The sequence below is a fragment of the Cydia fagiglandana genome, chromosome 7 (assembly GCF_963556715.1).
Source record: "Cydia fagiglandana chromosome 7, ilCydFagi1.1, whole genome shotgun sequence".
Lineage (NCBI taxonomy): Eukaryota > Metazoa > Arthropoda > Insecta > Lepidoptera > Tortricidae > Cydia > Cydia fagiglandana.
The window spans coordinates 15,277,227-15,295,147 of NC_085938.1; the positions used below are offsets into that span (position 1 = coordinate 15,277,227).

General features: G+C 38.9%; 2 protein-coding genes across 3 annotated transcripts in view; one reads left to right on the forward strand and one right to left on the reverse strand.

Moving 5' to 3' along the window:
- LOC134665999 (uncharacterized) overlaps positions 1–16,094 on the reverse strand; it is a 42,878-nt gene extending 26,784 nt beyond the window's left edge. For both annotated transcript variants that reach the window (XM_063523070.1, XM_063523068.1), the window contains exon 1: positions 15,925–16,094. In XM_063523070.1, the coding sequence (XP_063379140.1) occupies positions 15,925–15,984 (60 nt within the window). In that variant the 5' untranslated portion in view covers positions 15,985–16,094. The remainder of the gene's footprint in view (positions 1–15,924) is intronic.
- Positions 1–17,921, forward strand: part of LOC134665995 (carboxypeptidase E-like) — a 219,715-nt gene that overhangs the window by 41,900 nt on the left and 159,894 nt on the right. The gene's annotated exons all lie outside the window — the stretch shown is intronic.

The window sequence follows — 17,921 nt, forward strand, 5'->3', positions numbered from 1 at the left end:
AAGTGAGGAATTTCACATGAATGTCAACAATCTTCTTTCCTTTTAAAAGTAGACGTTTTAAACCAAGAGATTAAAGCTATATTTATAGTTTTTTTTTTCATTTCAAACCTTCATTTTGTGCCTACAATGTTCTTGTATTCAAAACAAGACCGAAGTGATCCCATAAGTGTTCCGTGAACAAAGTTTTGTACGGAACACTAAAAAAGATTAGTTCCAATTTTGTGTGGTCGATGTGTTTCGGCCAAAATACCTTTTTACTCCACATAATACTTTTTACGCTTTGTTATAGAATGTACCGATTTTAGGCCGAGATTTGTGGGCTATTGTTGTACAAGTGTATAATCTAGAAGGCACCGCAGGTCGTGGCAGTTTACGTTGGCAATTGTCAAAGAAGAGGCCAAACGAGGTCAACGGACGACCACCGGGGCTCAGGTCGAGCGACCGAAAGATGGGGCACATACAATACCGGAACATATATTTAGTTACGGTGGGGTTATCGAAATCTATGCCATACAGAGCTGCATTCATAAACGTAGAAACAAAGCTATAGATAAAAGTCGAATTGATTTTTGCCTCAGCAAAACGTCAATGCCTACGAGGAAATTTTAATTTCCTTGATTTCCTTGAATTGTATATTATGTCTGTAGCGATTTGGGTTTCTTTTTAATTAACGTGAACAGGATATACGAAAATATAATATTGAAATGAGGCATTCCAAGCCAAGTAATCAATTAATATCTCGAGGTCTAAAGGATGTTTCCTCTGAATGACTTTTCCGTGTGCACATAAAGCGATATTGACATAAATTGTCAATTTAATTGCAAAATCCAGTTCACCCATTATGTATGAGTGTTTTTGAGTAGGTATTTTCAAAATCAATCCTACGCTCAATACAGGTATATCCAAATCCAGGTCCTAGCCAAGTATCTTATTAGTCACAACTAAACCTACAGCATTGCAATCACTTGAAATTTAATAGTAGGCCGGCCCGTGGCCGCAGAACCTGTTGTGACAACAATAGTCAGCCGAAATGTTGAAGGCCGCTTTGTACGCACGATTGATATACCGCTAATTTCTTAATCGCAAAAAGAATTCAATTAAAAAATTAGGCGCGTTGAATTAACTCCGATGATCTCGTTTTCGCTATCTGTTTCTCGGCCAATGTCGTCTTTGTTTTACTGATTTCGTTCTTTATTTTAAAAAAGGTTGATCTATTTTGATTTATAACGTTTTACGCGATATCTTTACTTTGACAGCTGCCGTGCAATTTCACAGAGTTGAATATATTTTACTCCCGACAAGTATATTAGTGTAAATCTCCGTTTCACGGTTCCCACAGCCATCATCCTCATCCGATACGAATTGAGCATTGCACAGCATATTACCGGCATAGTAATGTAATGATATAACACGAGCAGCAAACGCTTGCGCAACTGCGGGGTGCCGTTTACGCGCCGCCATCGACTTAACGGTTCTCCTACGATACAATTCAAAATTCGAATCGCAAACAAATAAAAAGATTATCATCATAACTGTCAAATGGTTCAACGGATGTACAGAATACGATGCCCTCATTCCTTTTCTTTAAACTTGAAACATATGATTATTATTTTAAGTATAATGGACAAAAAGCGGTATGTAATTATTCAACCGTTCTGATTGAGGGATTTTGGTAGAGCATTAATACACGACTTGTATTACTATTTTGCCCAGAGAATTAAATACGGTTAATGCAAGCGTTGTACAATAGGTACTAAGATATAAATACAGTATTAAAATTAGGAATGTATGTATGGGTCAGGTTTACAACAGTGTTGGGAGTGGGAGGTGTAGAAGCATTTTTGACACGTTTTTATTGCCACAATAGGCTTTAGAGCGTATCGACAATTTGAAACGTTATATCCACTTCTGCAGCTACGTTTAAGTACAGTTATATTTTCTTTACACTGGATACATGATCTCCCGAGTGATTTTAGTAAACACCGTGACGTTAGGCTGAGTATTAGGTACCCTATGTTGTAAAGTAGATATGTTATTAGGTCGTAATGCCGCGTGTGGCATTAATGGCGCGGTGAATCGACCCTTAGCTACATTTGCATACTTGTATGCGGAACTAATTTGCAAATCCCTTTGTTAAAGCTTTCTGAATCAAAATTCTCAACTCTCGAAACACTTAAACTAAGCAGGAGTCATTTATTTTATGACTGCCTTCGAATACCTTTCGACGGTATTTCGAGCTAGAAATTGGCGGAGGTAACTTTAGGTGCTTCATTTGTTTATTTTATCGTGTTTTGACAGCCACGTTTTAATAGGTACCAAAAGGAGATAACTTTGCTTAATTAAATAAGGAAGAACGTAAACAACTTCTAAAATACCCTTTTAGGAGTGCTTCCAAGTCTAAATGTCTTTCTTAGTGCTTAAATGATCTTGGAGCTGAAATAGCTATAATAAACAACAGCTAAAGGCTCTGCAGAGTCTGCGGCGTCCAGAGATTACCTACTATCAGACTTCGCATTATTGTATTTGTACTCGTAGTATTTGTAGCAGCAATTATTGGCATAGGTACCTACTTATAAAGTACTACGCCGCGCTGCGAGTCGCGCTGTTCGGTGTTCAATTGGAATGTTTATGTTTAAAAAGACACCAAAAACGAATTTCGGGGACAGTACCTATATATAAATACAATATAAAGGACAGTATGTAGCTGAACAGTACGGCTCATGTCGTAGTATGTAAAATGTATGAACAATTAATCATAATGTTGAGCGCATTTATTGTCGCATGTGCTTCATCTAGTTGTATTATGCCAGTCACGTCCTCACGTCCTAAACTTTTAAAAGGCAATAGACACTCCATAAAACCCTTAATAGCAATTCTATGGCTATTCAACGGTATGGTCATCCAGGGCCCTGGATGACTCTAGGGAAATAAAGGCTTCATTATAGCCGTCTTAAGGAATCTGTTGGGTTATAAAAGTAAATCTAAAAGAACTCGTGTTTTCTGTGTTTTATACTTAAACTCCATATTTGATAGCTCTCGGAGTCGGGTGGTCTATCATGAATTTATTAACCTGTTCTGCTCATCTCTCCTCAACAGTTGTTCTATCAATAATTACTTTATTGGATGCTTAGAAGGGTTAGTCTCTAAGTTGTTAAAGTGGAAGTTTATTCTTGCACGTACTTCCTGTATTATTGAACATTTATTAGGTACATCATTGCAACTTTTAATGTAGGTTGTATGAGGCAGGCACAAGATTTATGTCTAAAAACGCAGCTACAGGTCTTCCTGTTCATAACACTGCACTTTAGGAACGTTTATTGCTTTTTGTTTTAAAGCTTTGTTAAGTTCTTATGTTTTATTGTATACATAGCAGTGTTTTTCATCAACCCTGAGACTCCCTTATTTTATAAACCAAATATTGAAATATACGACTGCTCTAGAGATTTCTCTACGTTGATGGAATTATAATTTTGATTTAGGCCTATAATACCTATTTACCTAGTACCTACTTAGAAATTCGGTTGAAAAGGGTACGCGGTGTCCTATTTTAAGATAAACTTATGCAAAGGTGGCAGCTGTTATATAAATACAAATGTGAGTTAATTTTGCGACGGGCATTGCGTTTTGATGTAACTGGGCGCTGCGACCGGTTCTGGCGGCCCCAATATCTTCGTTGCGGCAGTGGGCGACTCTACCGGGCCGCGTGTTGCGCGATCACGGGCTAGTTGACTTCTCTAGCTAACCAGTGTGATGTGATCTGTATGTCTTCACACTGGAGGAGAATCGTACGCACATAGCGCTGTACGTGTGTAGCACTGTTTTGCTCTCACACTGGAGTGGCGTACTGATCCCCATCTACCACGTACCTTACCATGAGTTTACCGCGGCCGGAGCCAATATTAACCACTGCGTAAACATACTCGCAGTGCATCTAGCTTGTATTTAAATATATTTGTGCAAGCAAAGGTGCACTAGTACTGAGAGTACACATTCGTTAGCGACTACGGCCGTGGTAAAAATATATCAAACGATTCAACAATTTCAGGGCGAATTTTCAAGCGTTTTGCTTCATTTTCACCATGATTAGTACTACAATGGAAGGTCAATATGCTACCATCTTTCGTTTACATGTAAGTATTTAAATTCTAAACATCATCTTAAGACACATTTTCCGTTGTTATAAAAAAACGGCATAAAAAATTGTCCATGGTCGGAGAGCACACCTACGGCTCCTATGAGCTAGGTTAGCGATTGTAATGTCACCCCAGTAAGTATGTGATGTGGGACTCGTGACGTAATTTTAAGCCTATTATACAGAAGAACTTGTTGGACATATTCACAATTTAAATGCTTATTATGGCGTGGGATTGTTTCCGTAACAAGATCGATATTAATAGCCTCTTATGTTTAAACATGGGTAATTAATTGGTGCAGGTAATCAAGATCAAATACTGGTTTTGGCACCAGCTACTTATGGAAAAGTTCATTGAATTACATACTTACTTTTAAAAACTCTGAAAACTGTTTATTTGCATGTAAAATCACCTCCTTTTTGAAAGCCATTATATACATACAAATCGATTGACGATGATGGTACGCAAAAAAATTTGAAAATATGACATACCTACTATAATATGCAAAATATATGTCAACAAAGGGGTTGGATCGTGGATCGTTTTGACGGTCTTGCTGATTTCCAATATTCAATGGGTCTCTACCTGTCTCTACGAATTTCATTCCGCAATTATGTACATAAGTAGGTACATACTTATGATACTTATGTAAAGTGGCTGACCCGAACACGGTCCGATTTTGAGGTTCAAAGGAAACATCAGTAACCGACTGTTTCATTGTTAAATACTGGTGATTTCTTTGCAACCCAGTAACATTGACATGGCATTAGGGTTAATGCCGAAATAATGTCAATATAATGTTATAAAACGACAAACAACCACTCAGTAGGCCGCGATCTTGAAGTGTGCTAATGAAAAAGTAACAACTTCGTATTTGTCCGTTTCGATCACATAATATGTTTCCCACGGAAATAGCGAGGTATTGTTATGGCTCATCTACACGATGGCCCAGCGCTGGACCAGCGAGTTTGCCATGCGATGGTTAAAAGCACACACTAAGCCATCCGACTGAACTACCCTCTACGCGCTGGCGCAGCTTAGTGGGCCAATATGATGGCCTATCGTCTAGAGGAGCCATTAGACTGCAATCCCCGATTGCGAATAGGAAGCGGTCAATGATGGAACATTAGCGACGTAGGTGGCGCACGCGCACGGAAATGTGCACATAATGACAGGGCGGTACAGCCATGCGTCTTCCAGGAGACTGTAAGTGTCATTTGAGCAACAAAAGTTTATCCTGTCTGTATTTTGCGATGAAGGAAATTTGCAAGTATGTCACGTACGTAATGATTGTTCACGAGCTTCAATTCATACAATCGCAATAAACAATATGTTATACACGCATGTCTGACCACCATTGAAGCAATAAATAAAAAATACGTAGGAAACATGTGAGACTAAGAGTTGAACCTTTCTGCCAAACTTTAGCTCATAGGGTCAGCATCTGTACCAGAGGGCCAGCAGAGCTGTAACTTACAATTTACTTAAATTACTCCCTATACTTTATGGCAACCCTTATTAATATGCATGTAAAATCCATCATTTTATTGTTCCAAAATGTTTAAAATCTTATAAAATAAGATCCAAGTCGAGACTGTTTTTAAGACATCGACAACAACGTATACCTAACTAACTTGTTATTGTTATAATATATGATCCTGTCTGAATTTTCTGTAAAGGATCTTACAGCCTTTTGTAACATCATATGGCGATGGCGTCCGAAGACAATAGGTCACAGACACGCCCGCAAATCAGATAACCGACCAAAACATCTTTCAAATGGTATGACGTGAATAACTTAGTTACATTGTAAAAGCTTTGTTAAATCTAGCAGGTATTGAGTAACGCTCTTTCTATTTGAGTAAGACATACGTCGGTTGATTAGCGACGGTTGATTAATGTTTAAGAACAATATTTGTAGTGGACGGTTTCCTCATTGGTTTCTTAAACTCGTATTTCATCATATATACCTACTTATGTACTGAATAAGGAATATTACGCGAAACTTGGCGTAGGTGGCGCTACTACCACAATCCATCACAATCTGGGGGTCTACGGCGAAACAAGAAATTCCAAATTTCGTTATATCTAACCCCTCTATCACTCTTGTATATTCGATCGATAAGAGGCAGATAACTAAATTTCGATTTTTGTGTTTCCCGGTAGGCCCTTGTTAACAAACCGCCTTGATGCATGAATGTCATATACTATTTTGTCTGTGAAAACTTGTCAAAAAACAGTTTAATACTTTGGAGCCAAATAAAACAGTAAATTAATTAGTAACGGGTTATTCAGCGTACAGCGTAGGGTTTTGTAGGTTTGCTACATCTTTCCGTTACTTGATTGCTTTGATTATTGCGTTGCTTGCTACGTATACCTACGTATGATCAAAAAGAATAAAATATATCTAAGGTCATATCTTAAGTTACCATTGGCGAAATAGGAGTTATCTCCATCTCTTAGCCTGAACTTTGTTCAACGTTTAGCCATCTCTCTCTAACACATAGATATTATAGTTGAAAAGCCGTTTTATGCAGTGGCAGCATAGTACGCGTGTAGCTCCATTGCAATCGGAATTCTCTCTATAAACTGCGTTGTTAGATGTATTCCGTCTGTTTCCACCCTTAGAGGTTGCAAAATCTTTCGATAGGAATCACATAAGGTACGCTTTTGTTGTGCCGGAGTACCTTTGGAAGGCGAGGCGAAGCTTCCGCGAGGTGTTATCGCGATCGCCGCCGGCGCAATCAGAGCGTTGCGTCCATCGCGCATGCGTAACCAAAGGCGCTATCAATTACACATCGAATGTGATCTCTTGTTTTGCATTAACATTTTGACTTGAGTAGGCAAGTGTCTATGGTTGTGTTTTTTGTAATCAATCATCTATGGCCCGCCCACGGGATAAAGGCCTAGTTACTTTAGGGTCTATTATGCATGGCGAGGTTGCGGAAGAGTACAAAAAAAAAGTCTATTATGCAGTTTGTACCTACTATTTAGCTACCTATTTGCTTTGAATTTCAGTGCGTGAATAATGTAGGTACAACAATCTGGAATTAAATGTGTGCTCTCTTTGACCATAGCACATAGACCATGTAACATTGGATTGACTTATTAGGTACTACTGAATTGAAACTCCGATAGGTACAATTGGTCTATGAGAGAGGTATGTTAGGGCTCCTCTATACGATGGGCCAGCGCCGGCCACTCCAAGGGACGCAGACATGCGGTAGAATGAGACAGCAATATCACTTGCTCCCTCTAACACATAAATGCGTCCCTTGGAGTGGCCGGCGTTGGCCCATCGTGTAGAGGAGCCATTACCTACATTGCCAACCTGTCATGTATACAATATCAATAAGAATTGTACCTATATGTAAGTAAGGAAGTTTTGCTACGAGTTTAGATATAGATACCTATACCTACGCCACCTCACCAAACTCACCACACAGCTTACAATTTAACATTTAAGTAAAAAAAATCTACATCACTGTTTTACCCTTGAAAGATAATCTCAGCAATTTCGTTAAATAAATCACATTCACATCCGCAAATGTCTCTTGTATCAACCTTCAAAGATAATTAAGTAAAACGTTTAATTACGGAAATTAAGGAAAAACTAATTTGCCCATAATTTCGAATGAAGTGGTAAGTTGTAAAAGAGGAAGATGCGACCTCGGCGGCGCCGGCGGAGGCCGAGAGGCCGACCGAGTCGCATGCGGTCGAGCTAACAAACGATTACGATTACGTTATTTCCATTGACTTAACTAATAACTACGTTATGTTATACAGCTCTTAATGCCATTTAAATTTAAAACAGTATTACAAACTGACCCATTTAACATAACGTTTAACGTTACTACTTAATTACCATTTTCAAACCATAAAGTATGGTTAGAATTTCCGTTTCCTTTATTCGTTCTAGTAATAGTACTTAGAATTAATTTAGCGTAGATTTGCATGTGCGTATAAAGTTAAAGTCAACTAGTCGCGTCAATAACTTAACATGTTTTATGACATAACTGTTAAATTTACACGGAATGTGTATTGAGTTTGTCATCGTTTTTAATACCGTGAATTCTACGCAGTTGGTACTCGTACCTTGAATACAACATAAGTATGCAGCGCTCGGCTCGTTCCATGTCTTTCATTTGTCATCAAGTTATGTGATGTCATGCGCAGAGGTGCAGAGCACTTATTCCATCTGCTCTTTGAGCAGTCGCCTGAGGCCGACCAGTAGGAGTTATCTCCGACTGCGCGAGTTTGTCACGGATCTCGGGGTCACACTTATGTTGGCTGGTATAAGGAGAATGCGGCAAACGATAGGAACACCCAGTCTAGGGCGTCTGCCATACAACGTGAGAATAATTTAATGACCGTATTCAGTTACTGTTGTATTAGAATATTTAAAAGAATTATAATCAAGGTCAGAAGGAGCATTTTAGTTACGTCGTAATACGACAATGGTTAATTTTGTAACAAGAGATTAATTTTGCCCAAATACCTTTAAGATATTTTTTTGTGACTGAGTTGAAGCGAATTATTTACAAATAGAGTCTGTGCGGAAAGAGTAGAGTCTTGGGGCCCGATTCGGATTTTGAAATAGACATCTATTAGACATCTTTTAGACATCACCAAGATACGATAACGATATGTTTAAGTTCTAAACTGTCAAATTTGACATTTGCGCGATTCTGGAGATACTCTTGAACGATTTCCACGGGATATGACTTAGAGATCCAATTCACAGATAATAGATATCTTACTCTATCTAACGTAAAAGTGACATTGGTTGCCCGAATTGCGCTGCAAAAGAGAACTACATAGTTGATATCTAAACTATAACGTATCTAGAATGGATCTAGTACTTGTCGTCTCTTGTGAATATCTTGAAGTTCGAATACGGCACTTGGAATGTATTTCAGCACAGACTCTACCTACAACAGTAATAATTCGTTTCAGTTACGTTTTTGTTTGATTGGTATCGATATCATGTTCGTTCTCTATTTGTTAGTCGGTATGATGATCTCTATCGTGAACGAGTCGCCTAACTAAAACACGTTTTTATCGCACTTCAATAATTAACAAAAAATAAATGACGTGGGACAATGTTAAGCAGCAAGTCATGTTTTGGCAATTTGATTAAAATCAAATATGAACGTCTATTCTTGGATTTCGTTTATGCGTGATACGTGTCCGTATAAATGATATAGAGTAGCACGTCAGGGTCACACACCGAAAATAATAGTATATTTAATAAATAAAAACAATAATTTTGTACGAGAAGTTTTCTTTTGTGCAATAAAGTTTAAATAAATAAATAATAAATAAATAAGTTATACTAACTTCGAAGTCAAATACGGTTACATTTAACTCTAGGTACCTTTATACGTACCCAATTTTATTGTGACCCAAAGATAAAAATTCACTGTAAAATTTTTACATAAATGTATTATGTAAGCAAAAACGCACTGAAAGAAAAGTTGCCTGAATAAAACCTCTGGCAAAAACAGCGATAATTATACATGAGTGAAAAAAATCCTCGGGGAATTGAATTCCCTTTTCTTTTAACCTTATTCCCTCCAAAATGAACACGAAAATTTTCGTACTAAAATAAGAAAATGCCAATCTTAATTTTCCCCACAAAAGGTCCTAGTTGACAGCGGGTACGAAGCCCGGTATTATGGCGTGGGCAGGGCAGATTTGTATTACCTTGCGTCATTTAAGGCTGCGTATTTACTCGGTGACTCAATAATTCGACTCACCATATGTTTCCATGAATGAACGGTTTGTCATTCGACTATGTTACCTATTTCCGTCACTATTCCTTGAATATATATATTTCAGTTGTTTTTATTGTTTATTGTTATTAAATAAACACATGTGCCAGTATGTTGCCATAATACCGGCTGAGGTTTACCGAATTAACGGCAAATTTCGTTATAAAATTACGTATTCTTACTGCTTAGTAAACTTGTTTTCTTTGTACTATATGGTTGGTTATGTAAGATTGCAGTAATTTCGTTATATTTATATCCTGTTGCACGGTCTGAAAATAGTTCTTAGAAGGTAGGGCACTTGACTATAACGACTTATAGAGTAAGTAAGTATAACATTTTAAGAAGTAGGTACTATTAGTATAGTTCGTTTTTTTAGCATTAGAAAGAACTTGCAAGAAGGTAAGCGATCTTGACATGTCTTTTAATTGAAAAACGTTTTTTAAAATTCAAAAACGATTACTTATGAAAGCAGAAGAATATAAATGATCGTATTAGATTCATAATTGTTACATATTTGCCGTAATTTATTTTTAAAATGTGTTTTTCAATTAAAAGACACATCAAGATTGTTTACCTAATTTCTAATGCTAAAAAAAACGAACTATAGTAAGTATTTTATAATCTAGTTACTTTAGGTGCACGTCGGATCGTTTTGCAGTCCATTCTTATGTCTTTCGACGGTATCTAAGAATTTAGTTTTCTCTTAATATTGCTGTCATGTTCCTCAATCTATACATATAATAAAGCTGTAGAGGGTCGAAAGTCTGTACATGGAAGATATTTGAAAAAAACTAGGCTGGGGATACTTAGAATCGATAACAGAACACGTTCCAACAGTTTTTAGAATTTTTGTCTGTTTGTCTGTTTATCTGTTTGTCTGTTTATTTGAACGCGCATCACTTGAAAACGGCTGAACGGATTTTGATGCAAACTTTACTAATATGTCGAAAAAATCTCCGGCCAGGTTATAGGCTATAAAAATTCAACCCTTAAAAGGGGGGGGTAGCCACAACACTCGCTTGATTTAAGTTTGCCCCTGAATCTTATGGCGCTACTTAGGAAGGAGGGGCAAACTTTTTTCAAATATGTGCTACCACTATTGAGTACCCTGGTAAACTAACAGATGGCGCTGTATTTAATACGTAGTGACATGAATAGCCACCGAGGAAGGTTTTTGCCAAATTAACTCTAAGTTTAGATGAGGGGGTACGGACATCAACAAATTTAATTGAATAATTATGTCGATTTAATAATATACAACAAAATTAAACGACAGTAAATGAATTACCCCTCATTGCATAGTGACATCTTTTTCACGACTATCCAGAAAAAAGAGCGAGAGAGTGTATTGTGTTTTCAGCGTTCGTGTTTGTATGTTAGTATATATTTATTAATCAGAGTTTCTTTATTACACCTTAACTTCTGAATGCCTTAACCTTAGCCCGACGTACGTGCCACGCTGTACGCTTACCAAAGCCGGGCGCCGAAGGCGCCCTCATAGTCAAACCTTAGGACCAGTGCCGGATTAACCAATAAGCAAAACAAGCACGTGTTTAGGGCACCACGTTCAGGGGGGGGGGGGCACCAAAATGCCAGGTTGAAAAAGTAGAACAAATTTTAAAATTAGGGACAGACACATCGTTTTTACCACACGATTTTTTTTAGCTGTCCAAAAGCTAATTTGCAGAAATAATGGCGCGTATTTCTTTGGGAAACAATCGGTAGCAGTACAAGAGTCGTGATTACATGCATAGATCAGATTTCAACCCACTCTTTTGCGTTAGGTCTTATGCGAGGCCTTCTGCCTTAAGGCAAAGTTGATCTTCTGACTTAAATACACTTGGGCGTGGATCCAAATCCAAACTTTCCTCTTTCGCAGCTGGGCCTACTGCCTTGCTCACACTTCGCCAATTCAATTCAGTTGGTCAATTCAAAGCTCTGCTTTCTTGCATCTTTTATGCATGAAAACAACCTCGCTGAAACTCTTAAATATCGAGCCCTATGCGAAGCTAGGCTGATAGAAAACTGTCCCATCCCTTCTTTGTATGAAATCTTGGATTCGCGCCTGGTTGGGACTAAAAGTAAAATTGGGTTTTTTATATCGAAAAATTTTCGCGCTCGCTTCGCTCGCGTGGTTATATTGCGTTTTTATGAGGGGCCCCGTGAAAGCCGAAAACTAAAAGCATCCTATCAAGTAGCGCTTTCGAGTGAAGCCAAAGAGCGAGCAGTAGAAGAGTCGTGATTACATGCATAGATTCGATTTCAAGCCACTCTTTTGCAGTTCGGCGTAAGGTCTTATGCGAGGTCTTCTGCCTTATGGCAAAGTTGATCTTCTGCGTTAATTACACTTGGGCATGGATCCAAATCCTAGCTTTCCTCTTTCGCAGCTGGGCCTTCTGCCTTGCTCACACTTCACATTCACTTGGTCAATTCCAAGCTCTGCTTTCTTGCATCTTTTCTGTATGAAAACAACCTCGCTGAGACCCTTAAAAACCGAGCTAGGCTGATAGAAAACTGTCCCATCCCTTCTCTGTATGCAATCTTGGATTCGCGCCTGGTTGGGAATAAAAGTAAAAATGTACAACTGTCTATCCAATTGTGTTTTATATATCGAAAAATTTTCGCGCTCGCTTCGCTCGCGTTTACACAATTACATTATAAAATATAATAAAGGTGACATTCGGGTGGCGACTGCAGCAGCTTTACTCTGTTGTAACGTTACAGCTGCAGCACTGCTAATTTTCGTGATAAAATTATGTGACTGATTTCCATACTAAAAGTAAAAATGTACTTCAACTGTCTATGAAATTGCGTTTTTATATCGAACAATTTTCGTGCTCGCTTCGCTCGCGTTTTCAATAACTTTCTAAGTCAAATTGCGTTTTTTATATCGAAAAATTTTTGCGCTCGCTTCGCTCGCGTTTTCAATAACATTATAAGATATGATAAAGGTGACATTCGGATGGCGACTGCAGTAGTATACTCTGTTGCAACGTTACTGCTGCGGCACTGTCAATTTTCGTGATAAAATGATGTGACTGATTTCCATACTAAAAGTAAAAATGTAAAACTGTCTATCAAATTGCGTTTTTATATCAAAAAAATGTCGCGCTCGCTTCGCTCGCGTTATTAATAACTTTCTAAGATATGACGACTGCAGCAGCATTACTCTGTTGCAACGTTACTGCTGCAGCACTGTCAATTTTCGTGATAAAATTATGTGACTGATTTCCATACTAAAAGTAGAAATGTACAACTATCTATCAAATTGCGTTTTTATATAAAAAAAATAACTTTCTAATATATAACGACTGCAGCAGCATTATGGTAACATTCCATTTCTAACCGCAGCTGCACTACCGGTACTGAACGCGTCGCTGTCATTGTCAATTTCCATAGTAAAATTGACAGTAATGCAGCTGCAGTTAGAAATGGTATGTTACCATTACTATGTTGCATTGCAACGTTACTGCTGCAGCACTCTCAATTTTCGTGATAAAATTATGTGACTGATTTCCATTCTCAGCTGTAATGCGGCAATGAACTTACCAAAAAAAAACAATGTAATCTCGATGGCCCTAGGGAGAGGGGGCACCATGGTCTAGAAATGCTTAGGGCATCAAAATATCTTAATCCGGCACTGGTCGTTTGCGGAGTGAAACGATTTGGGACTCGCATTTTATACGCATACCATGCCTTCCCGAAAAAAAATCGAATCATTCGCGAAAGTCTCGCAACGCATTGAAGTTACAAGGGGCACGTGATCTTCGTCAGGAGTCTGAAGAAGACCACGGTGAGTGGGTGGCGCTCTAGCCAGGCAGGCCGCTTCGCTTTCGCTCGCGCACGTATACCTTACTGTATCGTCCGATACTCCGATATAGGTACATTTACTACTCTGTCGTTTAAATCACGTGTAAAATTTTAATATGGGCGAAAAAACTATTGATTTTGGAGTGTAGTTTTATTTTGTGGTACCTAATTGTAAAATATTTTATCTAGACTACAGTCCTCTAGCATATCCATCTGTCAACTTTACTTCAAGTTCCGCCTTGGACTTGCGAGAGGGAGAGAAATTAGGCTTAGAAATAAGCCGCTTTCTGACACAGACCGAATTCCACGCGGGCGGAGCCGCGGGCACAGCTAGTATCTTTATACCTATTGATTTTATTGATCCCTCAAAATTTTAGAAGTTGTGATATCTGAATATCATATTGAATGCGCGTGGGATGCGTAGGAGTAGCCTTGCTGCCCGTATTGGCATGGCATTGGCGCCAACCGCCAGCCTTATATGCCTTTTGGGGGCAGGGCTACTTCATTGCAAAAACATTTCGAGCATTTGTTTTAATTGCTACGGCGGGAAAATCTAATCCGTTCTGTCAGATCAACAATCTGGTTAGCATTATTTATATGTCTAACCTGTTTCTTTTTAATATAATTCTGTTTATGGGTACGTTTTAGCTAAGTATTCTGAGAAGTCTAATTTACCTGTCAACTTTAAGAATTTGAGACACTGATGATGGACAACAACCATCTGACAGTGATGTAGTACCACTCGTCTTTCATGATGATGAGAAAATGAACATACTTATCTACATAATACTTATATATCTACATATGTATCTCATAGAGAAATACGTATATAAGCTTAGAATGCTTACTCCATACGTCAGTTTCCTTATTGGGAGGTATCTTTTAAAACTTAGGTACTATAAATAGGTTTATATCCATGTACAGAGTGAGTACTTATATCGCTATGTTTAGGTGTATTTAGAAATAACAAATGAATATAAAGAGTTTTGATTTCAAACTCAAGTGATTTATACACCGAAGGCTTAAGTAACTCGTTTGTCAAGCCTATCCCATGATCCTCTCGTACTGAATATTGCAAAGCCCCAGGTCCCAAAGGACGAATATTAAACAATGCGGTGTGGAGGCGTATAAATTATGTACGGATATTTATTCAGCCGCAGCTGATCAGCCTTCCTATCTTATTAACATACGAGCAATGCCGAGCATATGAAAATAAAACTATGTATTAAGTACTTACCGCATTATCAATTCGTGATCTTTGTAACAATAAAATCAAATGAAAAGAAGCTGGCAAAGCTTAAAATAAGAAATGTATTTGCATGTTTTGTTGTGAGCTTGCACATTCGGTTTCGTACACATAGTACTTTGTCATAGTAACGAGTAACATGCCACGAAAGCCAGAGTATATATATCAATTCAGAAAATGACAAGGTTCTAAAAATGACCAGCACCTATTGAGAAAGACCACTATGGTATGTTTTGTTGCAATAATATCTGAGGTAAAATGTTTTATTCATAGAGCATGTTAATATTATCACAACATTTGAATAACATATTGATGTACGAGTTTACAGAGACACGCATAAAAAATACTTGTGTAGACATTCGTTATTGGAACAAGGTCGTATCGGTGATAATGGTATGAAGTCATGGTGATAATTTATAAAAACCTGCGGTTACGCTAAACGCTCTGGTAAATATAGTAACTTTCTCTCTTTAATTTTCAGTGTTAATGTATTCATATTTAATTATTTATCCTAATTAATAACGTCTGAATCGCCTTCACCTACATTAATAAATGTAGTTAGATTCTTATTAGATCCATTAAAACAAGAAATACGTTTAATAAAGTGATACGAGTAATAAAAGATATTAACAGAATTATTATTGTCCTCGATAAGAGATCGTAATAAAGTTTGTCCCGAGTTTACGATGTACTTATTTATCTCTATAGAATACATTTCAAGCATTGTAACATTTATGTTAGGTAAGTACAAATTTTAACGACTTTTACAGACATAACTTCTAGTTTAACACCGAATTTTGTGTTGTATAACTCGTATAAATCGTCAGATAAAAAACGGCATTAAAGTTCAAAAATCTTGCACGACAATAGTATGGCTCTGACACACAGAGCGGACTATTGATAATGAAGTATTGCCTCAATCGGCAGGGCCAGGAATGTAACAAACAAAACAATTGAATACCTGCGAGCGCACGGTCACCAGCAGGACGCTGGCGAGGACACACGTTCCATAGAGCCACATGTTGACACTTGACAGCTTGTCAGTCTTGTCACTAGCACAGGTTAGCGCGGCATCGGCATCGCGTTCGGTCGCCGTGCGGGTCTGGGCGCCACTGCGCGCGGAGCCTCACGACAGAGAACAACAAACTTTACTTTCTGTGGGAGGCCGCGTTTACATGCAAGGTTTTGTGGATTATGATGGTTTTGCTAGTAAATATATACGTTGTTTATTTATATTTACTGGTATATTATATAATAAATACTTGCCTAGTGCCTAGCAATAATAAAGTATTTTTATGTAACTTTGTTCCTGTTATCCTGTACTATTTAAATAGCCTAAATAGGTACCTATTGCATGCTCCTGATAATCGTAATTCGATAATTTAGCTAAATATTTATATATCATTGCTAGAGTTAGACCGAGAAAAGTCTGCAGCGATTTTGATAGCACACGCAGTGCACGTGTTACTTTAAACGTCAAACTTCTATGAAATTATGACGTATAAATAACACTTGCACTCCGTGTGCTATCAAAATCGCTGCAAAATTTTCTTGGTGTGACTCTACACACCCCGATCACATATATCGACAACGGATAACAACACCTAATTTTGAATAAAGTATTTTTTTTATTTTTATTATTATGAATGGGCTTACTCATGGCCACAGACTAGCCGAGGCGTAGACGTGGCCTAAGATGGAGCGAGCTCGCCCAGAAGGTGCCTGTTCACTCTTGATTTGAAGGTTGCCGGGTTATAAGAACACGGAAATATAGACGCCGGCAAGGAATTCCATTCCTTGGCAGTGCGCATAAGGAAAGTAGAAGCAAAGCGCTTCGTGCGAATTGGTGGAATATCTACCAAGTAAGGATGGAAACCGGCCGTGCGTCTAAAAGTCCGATGGTAGAATGGGGACGGTGGAATAAGCTCGTGTAGCTCTTGGGCACACTCCCCGAGGTGCAACCTGTAGAATACCGACAGGCTGGCGACTTTCCGCCGATGGGCCAAAGACTGAAGCTTAGCCGTTAGCTTCTTGTCGCCAATCATCCTCCTGGCTCTGCGCTCCACTGAGTCCAAAGCGGCGAGTTGGTATTTAGCTGAGCCATCCCACAGGTGGCTGCAATACTCCATACACGACCGGACTTGAGCTTTGTAAAGTGTTAGAAGCTGTCCAGGTGTGAAGTATCGCTTCATCTTATTTAGGACGCCCAGCTTTCTGGCCGCAGTTTGTGCTTTAGACTCAATGAAGCTGCCGAAGCTGAGGACTGAACTCAGCTCCATGCCGAGGAGTTCCAGGCTGTCGGCAATAGGTACAGATGCACCCCGGAAAGAAGGAGTCAGGTCGAATGGACTCCGTTTTGCGGAAAATAGACACGTCTGCGTTTTGGAGGCATTGAACGTGACCAGATTGTCATCACCCCACTGGGAAACGAGACTAAGGGTCAAGTTCATTCGCTCAACCATGGCCTCTCTCTGTGAACGTATATCCTCCCTGCTGTCCCCTGCACCAGCCAAATATCTCTCAACAACCGTACTGTCATCTGCATAACCTACAATGCTGGGTTGCAGCATGTCGTTAATGTGGAGCAGGAAAAGGGTTGCGGAGAGAACAGACCCCTGAGGAACACCGGCGTCAATGGCCATGAGGTCTGAGGAGCAGCCATCAATAACTACTCTGATCGACCGTTCACTCAAGAAATCAGATAGCCAGCTACAAAAGTCAGCAGGGATGCCGTATGCAGGAAGCTTGCTAAGGAGACTTGCGTGCCAAACCCTGTCAAAGGCCTTCGAGATGTCCAGTGAAACAGCAAGCGCTTCACCGTTCCTCTCGATGGCCTCGCCGCAGCAGTGCGTGACATACGCTAAAAGATCCCCAGTAGACCGACCTCGGCGAAAGCCATATTGACGGTCACTGAGCAGATCATTTGCTTCGAGGTATGCCAGCAGCTTGCCGTTAAGT